Source organism: Lissotriton vulgaris, chromosome 8 (genome assembly GCF_964263255.1).
Source record: "Lissotriton vulgaris chromosome 8, aLisVul1.2, whole genome shotgun sequence".
Taxonomy (NCBI): Eukaryota; Metazoa; Chordata; class Amphibia; order Caudata; family Salamandridae; genus Lissotriton; species Lissotriton vulgaris.
In genome coordinates this window covers 101,909,847-101,926,682 of record NC_141696.1, presented here as the reverse complement: position 1 = coordinate 101,926,682, position 16,836 = coordinate 101,909,847, and the positions used below count along the sequence as shown (strand labels likewise).

Genomic DNA, 16,836 nt, shown 5'->3' with positions numbered 1-16,836 from the left:
TTCAATGCATGTCATATTCATCTTAGCATGTGTCATATTCCTTTCAATGAATGTTTCATTCATATTAACACATCTTATACTAATTTTAATATAATTCAGATTCAGATTCATAAACTTTTATTCGATTATAAAAATTTGCATAATCATAAAAAGTACATTTTTATAAAAACATCGGAATTTACACAAAAGTACACGTATTACGGTTTATAAAATCATGCCCTTGCGGATTTTTAGTACAATTTTTAGAAAAGTCACTGTCATTTTAGCTTCATGTGGATTTGCCGGTGTCTGGAGGTGGGCGAGAGCTGGGTACGTGTTTCTGAGGCCGCTTGAACGAAGGAGAGGAAGGATCCATTTTTTCCTGGCTTCTCTATAGAATTTGCAGAACAATGTGACATGGACCGTGGATTGTTTGGAGACTCCATCACACGGACAACAGGTCATGTCCCGAGACCAGTTGTGCTGTTCCGGGAATGAAACCAAGCGGAAGAAGAGATCGAACCGGAGCCTTGTCAGTAAGTACTTTTCATAGTTCGAGAGGAAAAACGTCAAATAGGGCTGTGCCAGTTTCGCTGATTGCAGTGGGCAAATCTTCCCGTTTTGCGCTTTTACGATTTCTACCTGATTTCGAAGTTCTCTCAGGTGACCCATACATAATTCTTTAAGTTGTTTCTTTGAAATATCCTCTATTGAGGGTGGGTCTAAGAAATACTGCTCCCGATCAAGATCTTGGAAAAATTTATAGATGTAATTAAGCCAGGGTATTTTTTTCCAGTGGGCAAGACTGAGGCAATCGGTAATGAGAGAACGTGTTATATGGCTTTCTGGATTGCACCATATGCGGTGCCATAGGATGAGGGGCTGGCAGCGTAAGGTGTCTGTTACAAATTCCATCCCAAGCTCCCGATGTGATGCTAAGATTGGGGAGCTTTGGGGGAGAGCCAGAACGTACTTGATGAAGGCGTTCTCCGTTACCTGCAGTTGGTTGATGCTTCCATGGCCCCAGATACCTGCTCCGTAACTAGCCACGCTGTGGCATTTTGCATAATACAGCGTTAGCAGTTCCGAGGGAGCTGGTTTGCCGAGTTTCCTGGAAAATGCACATAGTGCTGATGTTGCTCGCCGAAAGTTAAGATTTCTGGCTTCGATGGCTTTGCGCCATGTCATTGAGTCATCTACAAGTATGCCCAGGTAAGGATACACTGATGTTTTTTCCAACTTGGTATTGTTTATGTATATGGGTTTTAGTGGTCCGTGTTTGGGGCCTATGATCATTGTGAAAGTTTTCTTTGCATTTACTTTTAGACCCAGGGAGTCCATGAATGTCACATATTTGTTCAGCTGATGCTGGAGTTGATTGGCTGTTCGGGCCAGAATGACCGAATCGTCGGCGTAGAGGAGGATGGGTATGGGGCGGCGAGCTATCTGAGGAAGATCCTGACTCCCTGCCAACATGGCTTTTTCAATCCCATTGGTGTATAGATTGAATAGGAAGGGAGCCAGCACGCACCCTTGCCTTACTCCTCTTGTGATTTTGAAGGGACGTGATAGTTCGCCACCTGTGCCATAGCGCACTCGGCCTTCTGCGTTGGTGTATAGTCCCCGAAGAAAGGCCAGTATAGATGGATCTACTCCGAGATTGGTCATAATGTCCCACATCTTTGCATGCTGGACACAATCAAAGGCCGCGCTTAGATCCACATATACCAGGTAGATTTTTCCTTCTTTTGCGCGTGTGTATTTTCCGGCCAGGAGGGTAAGGTTTAAGGCCTGTTCCACCGTCCCGAGCCCCTTCTGAAAACCATATTGCAGGTCTGTGAGGATGTTGTTTTCCTGGGCCCAAGATTGTAATCGGTCCAGGAGTAATCGACCTGCAATTTTACCTGTGGAGTCCAGAAGGGAGATCGGTCGGTAGCACACGGGATCATTTCGGTCCCCTTTCTTAAATATTGGCACGAGGGTGGATGATGACCATGATGGAAGGAGTCCGATTTTGGTGACTGCGGTCATTAACCGAGTTATTATTAGTGACCAGTATTCGTTGTTATATAAGAACAGGTCCATGGGTACCCCGTCGGGGCCGGGAGCCTTGCCAGTTTTTGATGCTTTAATCGCTTTTCTAACCTCGTTAACCGTGAAGCTTAAATCGGTGGGGAGGAAACTTTTCTCTATTTCGTCCTCGCCTTCTTTTTGAGAAATGTCTGTTGTCTGGCCGAAGATTTTTGTAAAATGTTGGACCCAGTCGTTCTCAGTTATGGCTACGTCAAGGTGGTGTGTGTCGGTGTTGTTGTCTAAAAAGGGTGATCTAATAACCTGCCAAAAAGTGATACTGTCCTTTTTTAATGCACTCTCATGCAATTGGGACCATAGATCTTTCTTTATCTGGAGCCTTTGGTTTTTCCTGGCGTTGTTGTAAGCTTTTCTTCGGACCGAGATTAGTTGAACATCTCGCGGTTTTTGTCGTAGGGCTTCTTTTAAGAATGTGAGGGCCTTTCTGCAATCTGAGTTGAACCATCTCTTTGTTTGGGATTTTGGTTTGTTTGCCGTTTGCCTGAATAGTTCATCTCTTATTGCCCCTTGGATGTTATTGAAAGAGGCAATAATTTGTGCGGGGGAGGCCTCTGCTGACAAGCAGTCCCTTTGCCAGAGATACGTTTTTTCGAGTATCCTTTGCGAGATGACTTCGGGGTCGACTTTCGCCCATTTGATGGCGTATCCGTTCTTCTTCTTTAATGCTAAAGATTCTTGATCCAGATGGCTGGTTTGTGCTTTGTAAGGGCCTACTTCTTCTATGATAAACTCTACGCTTAGGGGATAGTGGTCACTGATCGGGCTGGACCCTACTTTGTAGTTGTTTAGCGATCCTTTGCAGGTGTTAGAGGCTAAAATGAAGTCGATGGTAGACGTGCAACCTCGCCCGTGGAAAGTGGGTAGAAATTCCTGGGGCGGGTCGACTAGTTCATTTACGAAGTCTAGGTCCAGAGAAAATATAGTTTCATTGAACTTGCTTCCACTTTGGGAGTGTACAAAGTGAGGGATGAGGTTTCCGGATTCCGATTGCAGGCCACAGATTCTGCTTTTATGGCTTGGGCATAGTAGGTGGTTGAAGTCGCCTCCCCAAATAAGTTTCATTGTCGCGTTAGAGTTCGTGCTTTGTAGTGTAGATATGTGAGTCACCATTTCATCTAAGTAGGTACAGCAGTCCTGAGTACCTATGTTATTGTAATAGTTTATGATTATGAGTATGTTTCTCGTTGCTGTGGTCTGGTGAGTGATTTGAATGATTTGGAAAATGGGTGTTTCTTTTGTTAATTTTACGGTGGCTGTTATGGTATTTGAAAGGTAGATCATGAGCCCGCCTTTTGGTCTACCCATTGGGCTTGGCGTTGCTTTGGTAAAAAATGTCTTGTATCCCACTAGATGGAGGGGGGATGTACGCCAAGTCTCTTGTAGGCACAAGATTTGATGGCTGCCTACTGCTTCCAGCCATTGAGGACATGCAATTTTTCCGGTTAGGCCTGCGACATTCCAGAAGACTATGCCTATAGTCCTGGCCCTTTTGTCAATCGAGGTGGCGGGTGCTGTATTGGGGTTGATGGTGGTTTCTGCGACTGACAATTGTTCATTGGGTGGTCTTCCTCTCGTGGCCAATACAACAGGGGGAGTGCGGGTCAGAGAGTTGTTTAAATGGGTCTTTGGTGTCACTGAGGTATTGTGCAAATTTGATGAATCTATCGGGTGCAAGTCAGAGGCAAAGTAAAGTGGGGCATCTGCTGCTGTATAGTAACTGGGTTTGGCCATGAATGGTCAATCAACCATATCGAGGCACTCGAATCGATTTTGGGTCGGGAAACCCTGCCAACCATCGTATGCCGTGTAGGGTCTATCCTGCCAGTATGGGACCTGGCCATCGGCATACCTATCTCTTGGTCCCCCCCTGTCTAGGTACTCAAATGTGTAATCCCTCTGGCTCCATGGTGTCTGACGCCAGGGGTCCTGATTACGCTGGGCTTTGGGGTGATGGTGCCATTCCCAGGGTGGGAAGTTGTGGTGTTGTTTGGCTGGGGGATAGAAGAAAGAGAGGTGTCGGGCATCTATTCCCCCTTTTTTCTCGAGTTGTGGCCAGGCGCAGATGTGGTCTACCGTTGCGGGGTCCCTGCATGTTACAATTATGCAGTCACCGCGTATTGTTTTCTTTGTCTTTCCTATCCAAGCTACCCTTCGTGCTGACGTGATCCCTCCCGATAGATGAGATTCGAGAGGTCTGTTTATGCTGAGCCACTGCATGGCCTTGTTTTTAAGTGACCATGCAGTTTCTGGGATGTCCTCTACTAGCTCAGGTACTCCTGTTAGGACTATTGTGAAGGGCGTGGCTTCGGGAGGCAGATGAGCTGGGCGTCTAACTGAGGAAAATTTTTTCGGGGTTGCTTCCGGGGGATTTTTTGATGGTTTTTGGGAAGGTAATGGTTTCACGGACTGAGGATCGGGTTTCTCTGGAGGGACTCTGCTGGAATCTGTATTTTGCGTTGGACGTGGGGTATGTGTGGTGACCTTGCCTGTAGTAGCTGCTTGCTGTGCAATGTGTTGTACTGGTTTCTCTTGCTGAGGAAGGGACGTGCTTGCTGTTGGTTTGGGTTTGGTGGACGGTGGGTTTGAGTTCTTCTGTACTATAGGTATTGCGTTTGGGGTATTGACTGCCTTCTGCATATGTTTTTGATTTACTTTTTTGGGTTGGTGTGAGACGGTTCGCTGACCCTTTACCTCTATCCTGGTGTTTGAGTCTAGGAGGGTGGCCGATATTATTGTCAGTTGAGCTTCGAGGTTTCTGATGCTCAGCTGAATTGGCTTTAAATATTGATAAAGTAAGTCTTTGGTGGTGGTGAGCACTTGTGATGTAATTCTACAGGTCTTACATTGCTCTAATGCGTTACTGTTGGAAATTGCCTTATGTGGAAGAATAGGGTCGGAAATGTGCAGTGTGGTGTTGGCGGGTGGGGAGTTTAAGTGAATCGTGGGTGAGCTATGTATTTTTCCACTAAATGTTAGGCAGGTCTCAGATATTGCCCCGTCCCTCTCGCTAGGCTGGAGCAAGTTTTCGAGGGTTTCGGTGTTTTCTTGGGTGTGGCATCCCTCTAGATCAGGAGTTGCTTCCAGGTCTTCTGCTGTTAGCGAGGGGTCCGACTCAGAGTGCGTGACTGACAGGTCGACCACTGAGGGAACGGTGTTTGGTTCTGTCGTTAATAGGGATACAGGGAGTGAGTTGTTTTGGGAAGTCAGGTTAATTGGGGATGCCGCGTTCGCTATAGCGCCGAGTGATGAGCGCTTGGCGTTTGCGGCCAAGAGGTCCATTGAAACTCTCTTTTCTATTATAGCTATACTTTGATTTATTGTTTCGTTGACCCGTGATAGGAATAGGTCAATAGGACCTGTAACTTGTGCCACCTCCTGTGCGTGCTTGGATTTAGGTTTGGAGGCGCTTCTAGTTTTCGGCGGCATGCTTGTTTGTTGCTGGGTTGTCGTTCTTAGAGGGGTGGCCCGGTCCGGTCTCTACCGGGCACTAACGGGCAACAACGGGCCCGCCCTTGGCCCGGGCTTCGCCCCGGGCTGCGTCCCGCGCGCGTCCCGCGCAGCGGGTGCCGCGAGAAGTTGTAGCGCCTCGCTGGGGGCGGGGCACTGGAAGGGGGCGCGGCTCACGCAGGAAGAGGACCAGCTGGAGATGGTGAATGCTGGTCCTCGCAGTCCTGGGGCCGGCGCCTCGTCCTCCTCTGCGGCCTCCCTCTCCCAGTCACGCTGCGGGGCTTCTGGTGGTGAGTGGAGCTACTCCTGTAGCGGAAAAACGGCGGCTGAAGCAAAAAGTGGGTCCTTCACTGATTAGGCTGTATCCACGAGTGGCACCCGCGCAGCGGGTGCCGCGAGAAGTTGTAGCGCCTCGCTGGGGGCGGGGCACTGGAAGGGGGCGCGGCTCACGCAGGAAGAGGACCAGCTGGAGATGGTGAATGCTGGTCCTCGCAGTCCTGGGGCCGGCGCCTCGTCCTCCTCTGCGGCCTCCCTCTCCCAGTCACACTGCGGGGCTTCTGGTGGTGAGTGGAGCTACTCCTGTAGCGGAAAAACGGCGGCTGAAGCAAAAAGTGGGTCCTTCACTGATTAGGCTGTATCCACGAGTGGCACCCGCGCAGGAGGTGCCGCGAGAAGTTGTAGCGCCTCGCTGGGGGCGGGGCACTGGAAGGGGGCGCGGCTCACGCAGGAAGAGGACCAGCTGGAGATGGTGAATGCTGGTCCTCGCAGTCCTGGGGCCGGCGCCTCGTCCTCCTCTGCGGCCTCCCTCTCCCAGTCACACTGCGGGGCTTCTGGTGGTGAGTGGAGCTACTCCTGTAGCGGAAAAACGGCGGCTGAAGCAAAAAGTGGGTCCTTCACTGATTAGGCTGTATCCACGAGTGGCACCCGCGCAGCGGGTGCCGCGAGAAGTTGTAGCGCCTCGCTGGGGGCGGGGCACTGGAAGGGGGCGCGGCTCACGCAGGAAGAGGACCAGCTGGAGATGGTGAATGCTGGTCCTCGCAGTCCTGGGGCCGGCGCCTCGTCCTCCTCTGCGGCCTCCCTCTCCCAGTCACGCTGCGGGGCTTCTGGTGGTGAGTGGAGCTACTCCTGTAGCGGAAAAACGGCGGCTGAAGCAAAAAGTGGGTCCTTCACTGATTAGGCTGTATCCACGAGTTTTAATATAATTCATATCCAGTTCAACACATATGAAAATCATGTCAATGTGCATCATATTAATTTCAATGCAAGACGTATTCATTTTGATAAATGTCATGTTCATTTTAACGTTACTTATATTTATTTTAAAACATGTTAAATTCATTTCAATAAAGCTCATATTCATTTCTACTTATGTCATTTTTATTTTAACATGTGTTATATTCCTTTCAACTCATGCGATATTTAGTTGAGTGGATGTCATATTAATTACCATTTGCCAAATTCATTTTAACATGTCATTAATTCCAACTGGACTTATAGTCATTTCAACATGTCACATTCATCTTAGCATCTGAAATAGTCCTTTCACTGGATATCACATTCATATTAACAATTATTTTATTGTTAACACAAGTCATATCCATTTCAACATATATCATATTTATTTTAATGTGTATCATGCTTTTTTCAATGAAAGCCATATTCATTCTGATGAATGTCACGCTCATTGCAACATTACTCATATTCATTTTAAATCATGTCAAATTCATTTTAACACATGCCATATTCATTTTAACGTGTCATGTTCCTTTAAATTAATGTTAGATTTATTTCAATGGATGTCATATTGATATTAACACTTGTCATATTAATTTTAAGATTCAACGTATCCTCTTTAATATATATCATATTCATTTGAATATGTATCATATTAATGTCAATGCATGCCATATTCATTTAGATGAATGTCATGCGAATTTCAGCTTTGGTCATACTCATTTTAAGGCATGTTAGATTCCATTCAATAGGGCTTATATTAATTTTAACACAATCTATATTCATTTGTAATCATCTCCTATTCATTTCTGTATTTCTCAGATTCATTGCTAACTGGGCAATATTAATTTCAGTGCAAGTCATATACATTGCAACATGTGTTATGTTTGTTTCAGTGTATGTTGTATTATCGTCAATGTGCATCATATTCTTTTCAGACTATAACAAATTCATTTTAGTAACTTATATTCATTTCAGTCCATCATATTAATTTCAAAGTATGTAATATTCTTCTTGGCATATGTAGGTCATTTCAAGAAATGTCCCATTCTTCTTGATGGTTATTGCATTCGTTTTAGTGATTGCTCTATTGTTTACAGTGAAGGCCATATTCACTTCAGTGTAATTGATATATATTTCAGTACATCTTTTATTTAATTTGGAGTGTGTATTATTCATATTAATCACTAAATATTATATTCACTCTGCCAGGTTTCATATTTGTTTAGACACATGTTGCATTTATTCTGGTGTATCTCAAACTTATTTTGCAGCACTCCATGCATTTCAGAAGGTGTCTTATGTGGGGATTTGTAATTTTGACGTGAACGGCTTCCCATAGAGGTGCGTGTGTGAAGAAATCGATAGGGGAAGTGCGGGGGTCAGATGAAGCACCACACTCACTGGGGAAAAGGAAAGCGCACTTTGGAAGAGCGCTGTAAAAAAAGGAAAGCAGACAGAAATGTTATTAGTGAACAATATTTGACACTGACTTCTGCAGAGCGGTGCAGGGTCACATCAATCACCACGCTCGCTGGGAATACATCTCCTACCCCGGCTCCACTAATTTAAATTAAACAACCATAAAAAAAGGCATGGGGCCCATTCGTATTGGTGATAAACAAATGTCTGTTTAGCGACAGTAAATAAGAGACAGCTGGAAAAAAACAAGTGAAAATCTGCATAGAAACGAACCTCTGTGTCAGCTCAACATCAGAATTCTGGGAAAATCTCCCCGTGCCTATCCAAAAATGAATATATCTGTCTGTAATGTAACTGGTGCTCTTTTAAAGCACTGCAATACTTTTGGGTCAAAATCACACTATTACAAATTGCAAAAAATATATAATGCCTGACCTGCAATAGCCAGATGGGAGGACGAAAGAGAGGCCATCACACTCTGTACTGTGTGATGGCAAACTAAAATGTTCTCAGAGTGAAATCGCCAGGAAGAGAACTGAATACACAAAGGAGGGACTTTGTCAGAAATGGACCAATAAGAAGCCCGCATTTCTGAATGCTGCAGCTAACAGCAAATGGCAATGTGATGGATTCCCAAAGCCCCACACAGAGATACAACAGGTCATCCATCGCTAAAGCTCTGCATAAAATGGAGTAAAACAGGAGCCCTCACTTAAAGTTAAAATATAACAAAGTTGTGCCTAAACAACGGCTTAAAATGGACACAACGTATGTTTAGGGGTAGTTGGACGGTACGCTCAGGAGGGCCAAAGCATGCCATGGATGAATGAGGAGAACAAATAACAGAGCAATGCTAATTTCAGCAAATGGCAAGCCTGTGGGGGGGGTCTGAATTCCTCAAACAGATACACCAGGTCTTGGTTTGAGATAGCACATGCTCGCGATCTAAAGCCAAGACCTAAAAATAATGTAATCTTTGTTATCTGGAAACCTTCAAGAGAAAATGGTCTAACCTTCTTGGAAATGTTCCCCCAGGTTATTGTAAATGTCTTTGACTTTCGCTTTTCAGCTTTCTAAAATCCATTAATATCTGTAGTCCGACCACTGCTCTTGATAGGAGGACTGCGCCATCTGCGTTGAAAAGGACGGGTATCTGGCAGCCAGCAACAACTGGGGCATCGGCCTGCAGTGTCCGCACTGTTTTCGTCTACCCAGTTTATGTATAGAGAAAATAAAAAGAGGACTAATACGCACCCCTGTTGAACACCCTTCCTGATTTTAAAAGATGGCATTAGTTTCCCATTTGACTTTGGCAGAGAGGATACAAAATCTAGTACAGTGCATTCCTGTCCTTCTCCTTTGCACTAGTGCTGTTTTGGGAGCCTAGAGCGTCTATGGAGGTGACCAAGGGAGTTCCAGGGTTCGTGTCTGAGCCCCACTTTATTCAATATCTATGTGGCGCCCTTGGCCAATCTCCTTAGAACCTGGGGTTTCATTCCCATCTCTTACGCCGATGATACACAGCTGCTACTTCCCTTCACTAAATTTAACTCCTCTGTGCCGTCGACCTTCTCTTCCGGAATGAACGTCATCTCCAATTGGATGAGATGCAACTTTCTCCAATTCAACATGGGGAAGACAGAACTCAGGCTCTTTGGAGACACCCCCTTACTATGGACCTGGGTACTCCCCCCGTTCCCAAGTCCACTGTCAAGAACCTTGGCATTCGCCTAGACCAGGGGCTCACTCTGAAAGAGCACGCTGCTCCTGCTTCCATATGTTGGGCCTATTATGCTGAATCTTTCCCCTGCTCCCCGATTCCACTCGAAAGATCTGACGCAGGCCCTGATACTGAGCCGTCTGGATTACTGCAATGGCCTTTTGGCCTCCGCCACTGAGTCCTTGCTCTGCAGATTGCAGGTAGTCCAGAACACTGTGGTGTGACTGGTCTTACATGCACCTCCCCGGACTGCCTCTCGCCCTCTCCTACTTCAGCTACACTGGCTCCCAGTACGTGAGCGGATTAAGTTTAAAGTTTGCTGTACGGTACACAAAGCTTTAAACAATCCTGACCCGCCTATCTGGCCGAGAGATGCACGCCGTATACACCAACTAGACCACTCCACTCAGGAACCAAATCCCTCCTCGTGGTCCCCTGGGTAAGGAAGGCTAGATGGGGTGGAAAGACCTTCTCCCACCTAGGTCCTCTTTACTGGAACCAGATCCCCTTGAACTTTAAAATGCTCTGACCCCCTCCAATTCTGAAAGCACCTTAAGACCTTTCTTTTCTGTCTCTGATCATGTGCCAGTCCCTCAGCTTTCTGTGACCTGCCCTCAGCACAGAGATACCCCTTCGGGAGTCGATTCTGGCGATATATAAATAAATAAATAATAAATATTGGGCAAGGGTGCATGTGTTGTAGGCAGGATTGGTTTTGTGCATATAGGGTCAACTTCCTGTACGAAAACAATCCTGAGAGGCCTTTCCCTCTTTCTATATGAGCTGCAGAAAGAGGAAAACATGGGGAGAAATAAACATATTTCTTCTCATTACTCCTTCCCTGGGGAGGCGTATCTTTTTGGCGCATTCCCAGGTTTACAAGGTGTGGGAACACCCACGCAACACCCATGGAACAACAACCGCTGCGTTACTACATATTTTTGGCGTGGTGCAAGAGCGATGCAAACTGGGTCATAAATATGGCCCAATTTTGTAGAAACTCCATGAAAGAGATTGTCTCGGGTTCCGAACTCTCTGGGATGACGAAGATTGTGAGGTTCCCCGGTGGTTCTGGTCTTTCAACTCCTTGATATGTTTTCATTGTGACATAACTTTTATTGATAAAGCCCCTGTTTGTTTGTGCCATTGAGTCTTTTAATCCTCCAGGTGCCTTATCATAGTCACTTGTTCAGAGATTCCTTTTTCAAGTGCCTTGAAGTCCTTCCTTTTGCTCTGGTTTCACTTTATATAATGTCTGTTTTAGACTTTGTACCTTGCACCGGGTTGTACAGTGCTGCCAGGCTTTATGGAATTAGTATCATATTAGCGTTCGTTGAGATTTTTTAATAATAGTAGAGTCTGGTACAGGTAGGTTTTGTTCTATTTTGGCCAGTTTTGCCTTCCGTTACCTCTTTGCCCTTCTTCTCTTGATTCTCTGCCATGATTGTGAGGGCTTGGGAGTTTTATGTTGATAATCGTTCGAAGCGAGTTGGTGTTAGGTGGTAGTAGTTACTCTAGATCCTTCCGAAACACCATAGTTATTTTAGATTGTCATGTTTAAACCCTGCTTGTTCAGTTTGTGTTGCTTGCATTGTTTCCGTAGTTTGTACAGCTATAACTCCTAATTTGGTGTACTGTGCCAGTGAGTCGATTTATATGGTGCTGGTCTGTATTAATCAGATCAGGTATTTGGGTGCTTGTAATACAACACCTTAAATTTGCTGTTGCCCCTTAATCCAGAAATCTTATTGGTATCATGTGCCCATTACCATATGCTTCTTACTATGGCTGTTTGGGAAGTCTAGTTCTTCAGTGTACATTATAATTGTAGGTACACCTGTATAGGACAGCCACCTGGGGTTAGTGTCCAGTGATGCTACAGTCGTATGCAAATGCCGCAAGTCAGGCCTTTTTGTGTTTAGCTTCTTCTGGGCTCAGCTGTTTTGCACCCAGGTGCCACAGAGGGTGGGACACCTCTGAGTCATGTAGGCGAAACAACTCAGCATACAACTGTTAGAAAACGTCCACAACCAGATTCTCACACAGTTACTGTGATTGTCTCAGTGCTACATCTAATTGTGACTCACCTGTGTAGGGCTTGTGTAGAGCATATGGAATAGGAATGCCAGTGGGCCACACTTGGATGAATGACACTGATTCTCTGCCGAGCAGCACAGTGAGAGTCTGCTGACCCTTGTCGCCTACTGCATGCAGTTGAGAGGTGTTTTTTTTCTCCCAAATTAGAACGTGTGGGGCACTGGCGTTAGGTTTCACTATAGTCTTCTTTCACCAAAAGTGTAATCATCACAAGACTCTAGATGCTACTTAGTTGCATGTGCATGCCTACAGTGGATGCGGGTGGACAGACTCTTAATTTATAATTATATCCTTGGGAAAGATGGTTAGGAAGTGGTTCACTAGTAAACAAGGTTTATCAGTGAGATTGAGGACTTTCGACACAGAAGGTAGGGTGCCACAACCATCACCCATCGGTGGTCATTTTAGCCATAAACCAGTTTGTCCTTTCCAGATTGTTTCTCCTATGCGGATGTGCTTGCTTGCCCCATTAATGGTATGCTGGTAGGGTGCTCGGTCTTTCTTTGGAGAATGTTACCCACAGTTGTTAGTTAGGTCAAGCTGAATTTGTGTGGTAATCTCTTTCTATATTTGTGTGGGGAGCAGACACTCAGCTTCAGGTGGCCAACTTCCTTGGGGATTAGACACACCACAGTCAGTATTCTAATGTGCCAATATTTCTTTAGCCTTTTCTCTGGTCATAGTTTACATTTTATATATGTTGGTATCTTTGTTAGCCATACTGAGGCACACAGGATATATACTTTGCAAGGGATTTAAATTCCTAGTTTCCGCAAATTGCCGATCTAGCTACTTCCCCATTTCGTCCCAGTTTTTAAAGTGAAGAAAGACTTTGCACAAGCAACGGTGGTTCAGAGTTCCTTGGTGGGGCCGGGACAAAACATAGTTCCGGCCACCAAAATAAATGTGGCCCGCATTAGCAACCCAAATAGCTAAAAAAGTGTCCAACATTTGCAAATTAGGCCAGCTTTGAACTTGTAAAGACACACGTTATGGGTGTTTTGCAAGGTGTAATATCAGGAAAATCAGTTATACAAACCAGCCCACGTGGCCAAAAAACAAGCCAGATCTGTCGGACCAGCCCATCAGGCACTGCCTGATTGCCCTATAGGCCAGTCCGACCTTGCAAGTAGCAAAATTACAAAAAGACTACTCCAAAATATGCATATATAAACAGCAATATGAAAATACCATATAGCAGACCAGTAGAATTAATAATATATTAATCTTAGATACAATTTGTTATTTTTTCATTTATCAAACAGTGATTTTCAATCTACATATACACATAAAAAGAGTGAGCACCACAAACATTAACAAATAAAAGATTAATGTATATACAGTGAAAGCAGTTACACAGATGACTAACTACAAAACAGTAAAGAAATTAAAGAAAACAACTTTCAGATACAAGGAAACTTACAAAACACTTTAAATGAAAAAACATCAAAGAGTTCTGGAAATTATAATATCTTAAAAAGACAATTGTAATACAATAAAAAAAAGATGAATATAGTTAGACAGAATTGCGCTGACGCACGTTTCGGAAGTTACAGAAGGTTGAACATGTGTAGCACAACCTTCATCAGGGCGCTGTCTGTATATTTTTAGAATCAGTAGCAACTGCCATCAATTCAAGACTTATTTAATGAAAAATTATAATTTGAAAAGGGGCTCACAAAAATCTTCAAAAAGCTGGTTTTTAGAAGAAGCAAATGAAGGAAATTAAAATGAAGATAATCCTCCTTCCATTGAAGAAACTTCTATGTAATGTCAAACTGAGAGGGATGTCTGGATAGAGTGAATTGCTGCTGTAGTAGGGCAATGATATAAACATCTAAAGGAGCAGTCCATAGAAAATAGAGGAGCAGTCAAGCTCCATGGTTAAGAGATAGCCAATGTAAGTTGCCCACCTTAAAAGGACTCAGGCAAGATCAAGGATAGCAAAGCCATAAAGGTCTAGCAAAATGCTCGGGACCGCGTCTCATCGATGGCCTCAATTTGGCCGACCTTGCAGGCCGATCCCAGAGACATAATTGGCTATCCTCCAACCATCTCAAACTATACGCCCTTAAAATAGAATTCCTCCTCATCCATTCTCACCTCCTAAGCAAACCCCCACTGTGGTGAAATATCTAAGAAACCTCACCGCTCTCAACTGCACACCACACATCATTGACTCCACAAAATAACTGGGAGTTGTGCTAGATAAGAACCTAAACATGCAAGACCATATCAGAGGGGAAACATTGTTTACAACGCAGGGATTACATTGCGATGCAATTACATTGCGGTTTTCACAACGCAAGTCGTTACAACGACTTGCGCTAGATGGCGCTCTAGGACAAGGAATAGTATATTTTACTATCCAACACCTTCCCTACTGTGCATTGACTGGAGTTGGAATAGTAAATTATACTACTCCTAAGTCCAGCGCCCTCCAACGCAAGTCGTTGTAACGATTTGCGTTGTAAAAACCTCGATGTAATGTACCGCGATGTAAATGTATGCGTTGTAACATCATACATCCTATCAGAGCATCTACCAAAGGTGTGAACTTCCAACCTAGCATCCTAAGAAAACTTAAACCCTAGCATCCTAAGAAAACTTAAACCCTACCTTCCACAAGATGACTTCAAATCGGCGGTGCAAGCACTGGTCATCTCAAGACTTGAATACAGCAGGGCTACTCTCTACAGACTTCCGAAACTCAGTCTAGCCCCCCTCAGAGCATCCCCAAATGCTGTGACTAGACTCGTCACTGGTTCCAAGAAATCCAACCACATCTTCTTGCCGGACCTGAAATCGCTCAATTAGCTTCCATTTGAGGCAAGGATCCAGTTAAAAATTGTTTGTATTACACATAGAGAACTACAATTCAATACCACTCTCTACCTTACTAATAAGCTTGAACTTTGAGGTGGCTCCCGGCCCTCAAAGAGCACCAAAACACTGCTCCTGAAACCGAAGAAATTAAAAAAACTTAAAACCTATAAGCGCACATTATCTGGCATTGCCCTGAGAATCTGGACCTCCCTACCTGTGGAAACAAGACTGATTCCCTCTTCAGTGGCCTTCAAAAGGGAAGTGAAAGCTCTCCTTATGAACACTGCTCTGATCTACATGCTTTTCTCCTTTTGTCGCCTATCCTGTTTAGCTGATTTAGCTACTACCTGGCCTCTGTTACAGCCCATTGTCGCCAGGCAATATGTCATTTTTGTTCCTGATGAATATTGCTTTACTTTTCTCCCACAACTATCTACCTATGTCTTTCACAAACATTTTTGCTCCTGATGTAGTTTGCTTTACTTTCCTCCTGCAACTATCTACCTATTTCTTCCAAAACCCTTATGTGAAGTGCTCTGATACCCGTTTGGGTCATGTCGCGCTATATAAAACTTTAAATAAAGAAATAAAAATAATTAAATAATCTGAGAAGAGGAAGGCAAGCCTATGTCGAGGAAAGGTCACTTGAGAACTGCATTCTGTAAATGACCTAGTGAGATCACCATCGTCCAGTGATACATTTCAATTTTACATTTCTTAACTACTACAGAGACCAGGATAGAAAGAAAAAGACAGGAAATGTAATACAAGGCCCTGCTAGCCCAGTGGAGTTCCAAAATACCAAAACATTAGAAATAAACATACTTTGATTAACATAATGACATTTGTAATCAGGTAAGTGGGTGGAGTCTCTGAGGGTGGATCACAGAATGGCTTGATGAAGATGCTACTTAAAAACCAATCATGTGAAGTTTCTTATCAGCTGATGACTTATCTCATATGTGGCCTCTAATTGTAAATCAGAAGTATGTTATTGTATTCTTTAATGTTAAAAGATGAGGAGACTCTGGTATCTCACATTATAGACGTATACATTGTTGATAAAGCACTTTTGTGAAAGTTCTGTCTGTATCATTTATATTAGCCATACATAATTCATAATTTTGTATTCACAGCTCCAGGAGGTCACAACACTTTCCCTGTCATCCTTCTCTTCAGTGGATTTTTGATGATTCAGCTGGCGTTCTAAAGATTTTCTCTATTAATTAACTACTTGTAAAATATGCATTAATGTGAAACGATGCAGACAGCTATTGCATTTAAATTTATTTTTGATTTCTCTAAAACAATAGTTTCTGGGTTAATTATTTGTTGATTATGTCCAAACATATTAGATTACGTAATCAGCAATGTGATTTAAGCTATATAAAAAACAATGAAGATGACACGCCCACAACCTATTCAGAAGAGTGTGGTTTTAGGAAGATAATTGTTAGCTAATTTTGGGTGTTACCCTACGTCACACTAACATTACTGATTTTCAAAAAAGATAACGCATTCTCATAGTCACAACATATTCCAAAACAACATTACCACTTTATCCAACTTCCTCGCACAGCCCATTTGATGGTGAGCCATGTTTGGCAGAAACACAACCTTGGTGGCCTTTTAGATCGTCATACAAGGAGAATGTAAATGTGGTTGGTTATGAGCCCCAATGTAAGCCTAGGTAGCTGCGTCACCATTTACCTACATTTGTCTTACCTTGCCCTACAAAACCGTTCTGGCACTGACTTTGTACCTAGTTATGTGTGAATAAATGTCATGTGGTGTACTTCAAAAACTAGCCTCATTTAATATGCATGAGGATTCTTAGTATCATATCTTAATCCCCTGCCTAGGACATTGGCAACAGGATTACCCATCTTTTGGGTTTAAAAGAACCACATCTTCACTGGGCAACCAGAGGACAAGCTTCCACACTGACACGAGACGCTGAAGTCCCTGCACACAAAAACTCAAGCACGCAGGGGTCTGACATCCCTTGCGGGGTGTCCAAC

At 44.1% G+C, this 16,836-nt stretch overlaps 1 protein-coding gene across 3 annotated transcripts in view; it reads left to right on the top strand.

Moving 5' to 3' along the window:
- Positions 1-16,614, top strand: part of LOC147693532 (ecto-ADP-ribosyltransferase 5-like) — a 486,224-nt gene extending 469,610 nt beyond the window's left edge. For all 3 annotated transcript variants that reach the window (XM_086933749.1, XM_086933750.1, XM_086933751.1), the window contains one exon: positions 15,952-16,614. In XM_086933749.1, coding sequence (XP_086789875.1) covers positions 15,952-16,025 — 74 coding nt within the window. In that variant the 3' untranslated portion in view covers positions 16,026-16,614. The remainder of the gene's footprint in view (positions 1-15,951) is intronic.
- Positions 16,615-16,836: the final 222 nt, after the last annotated feature.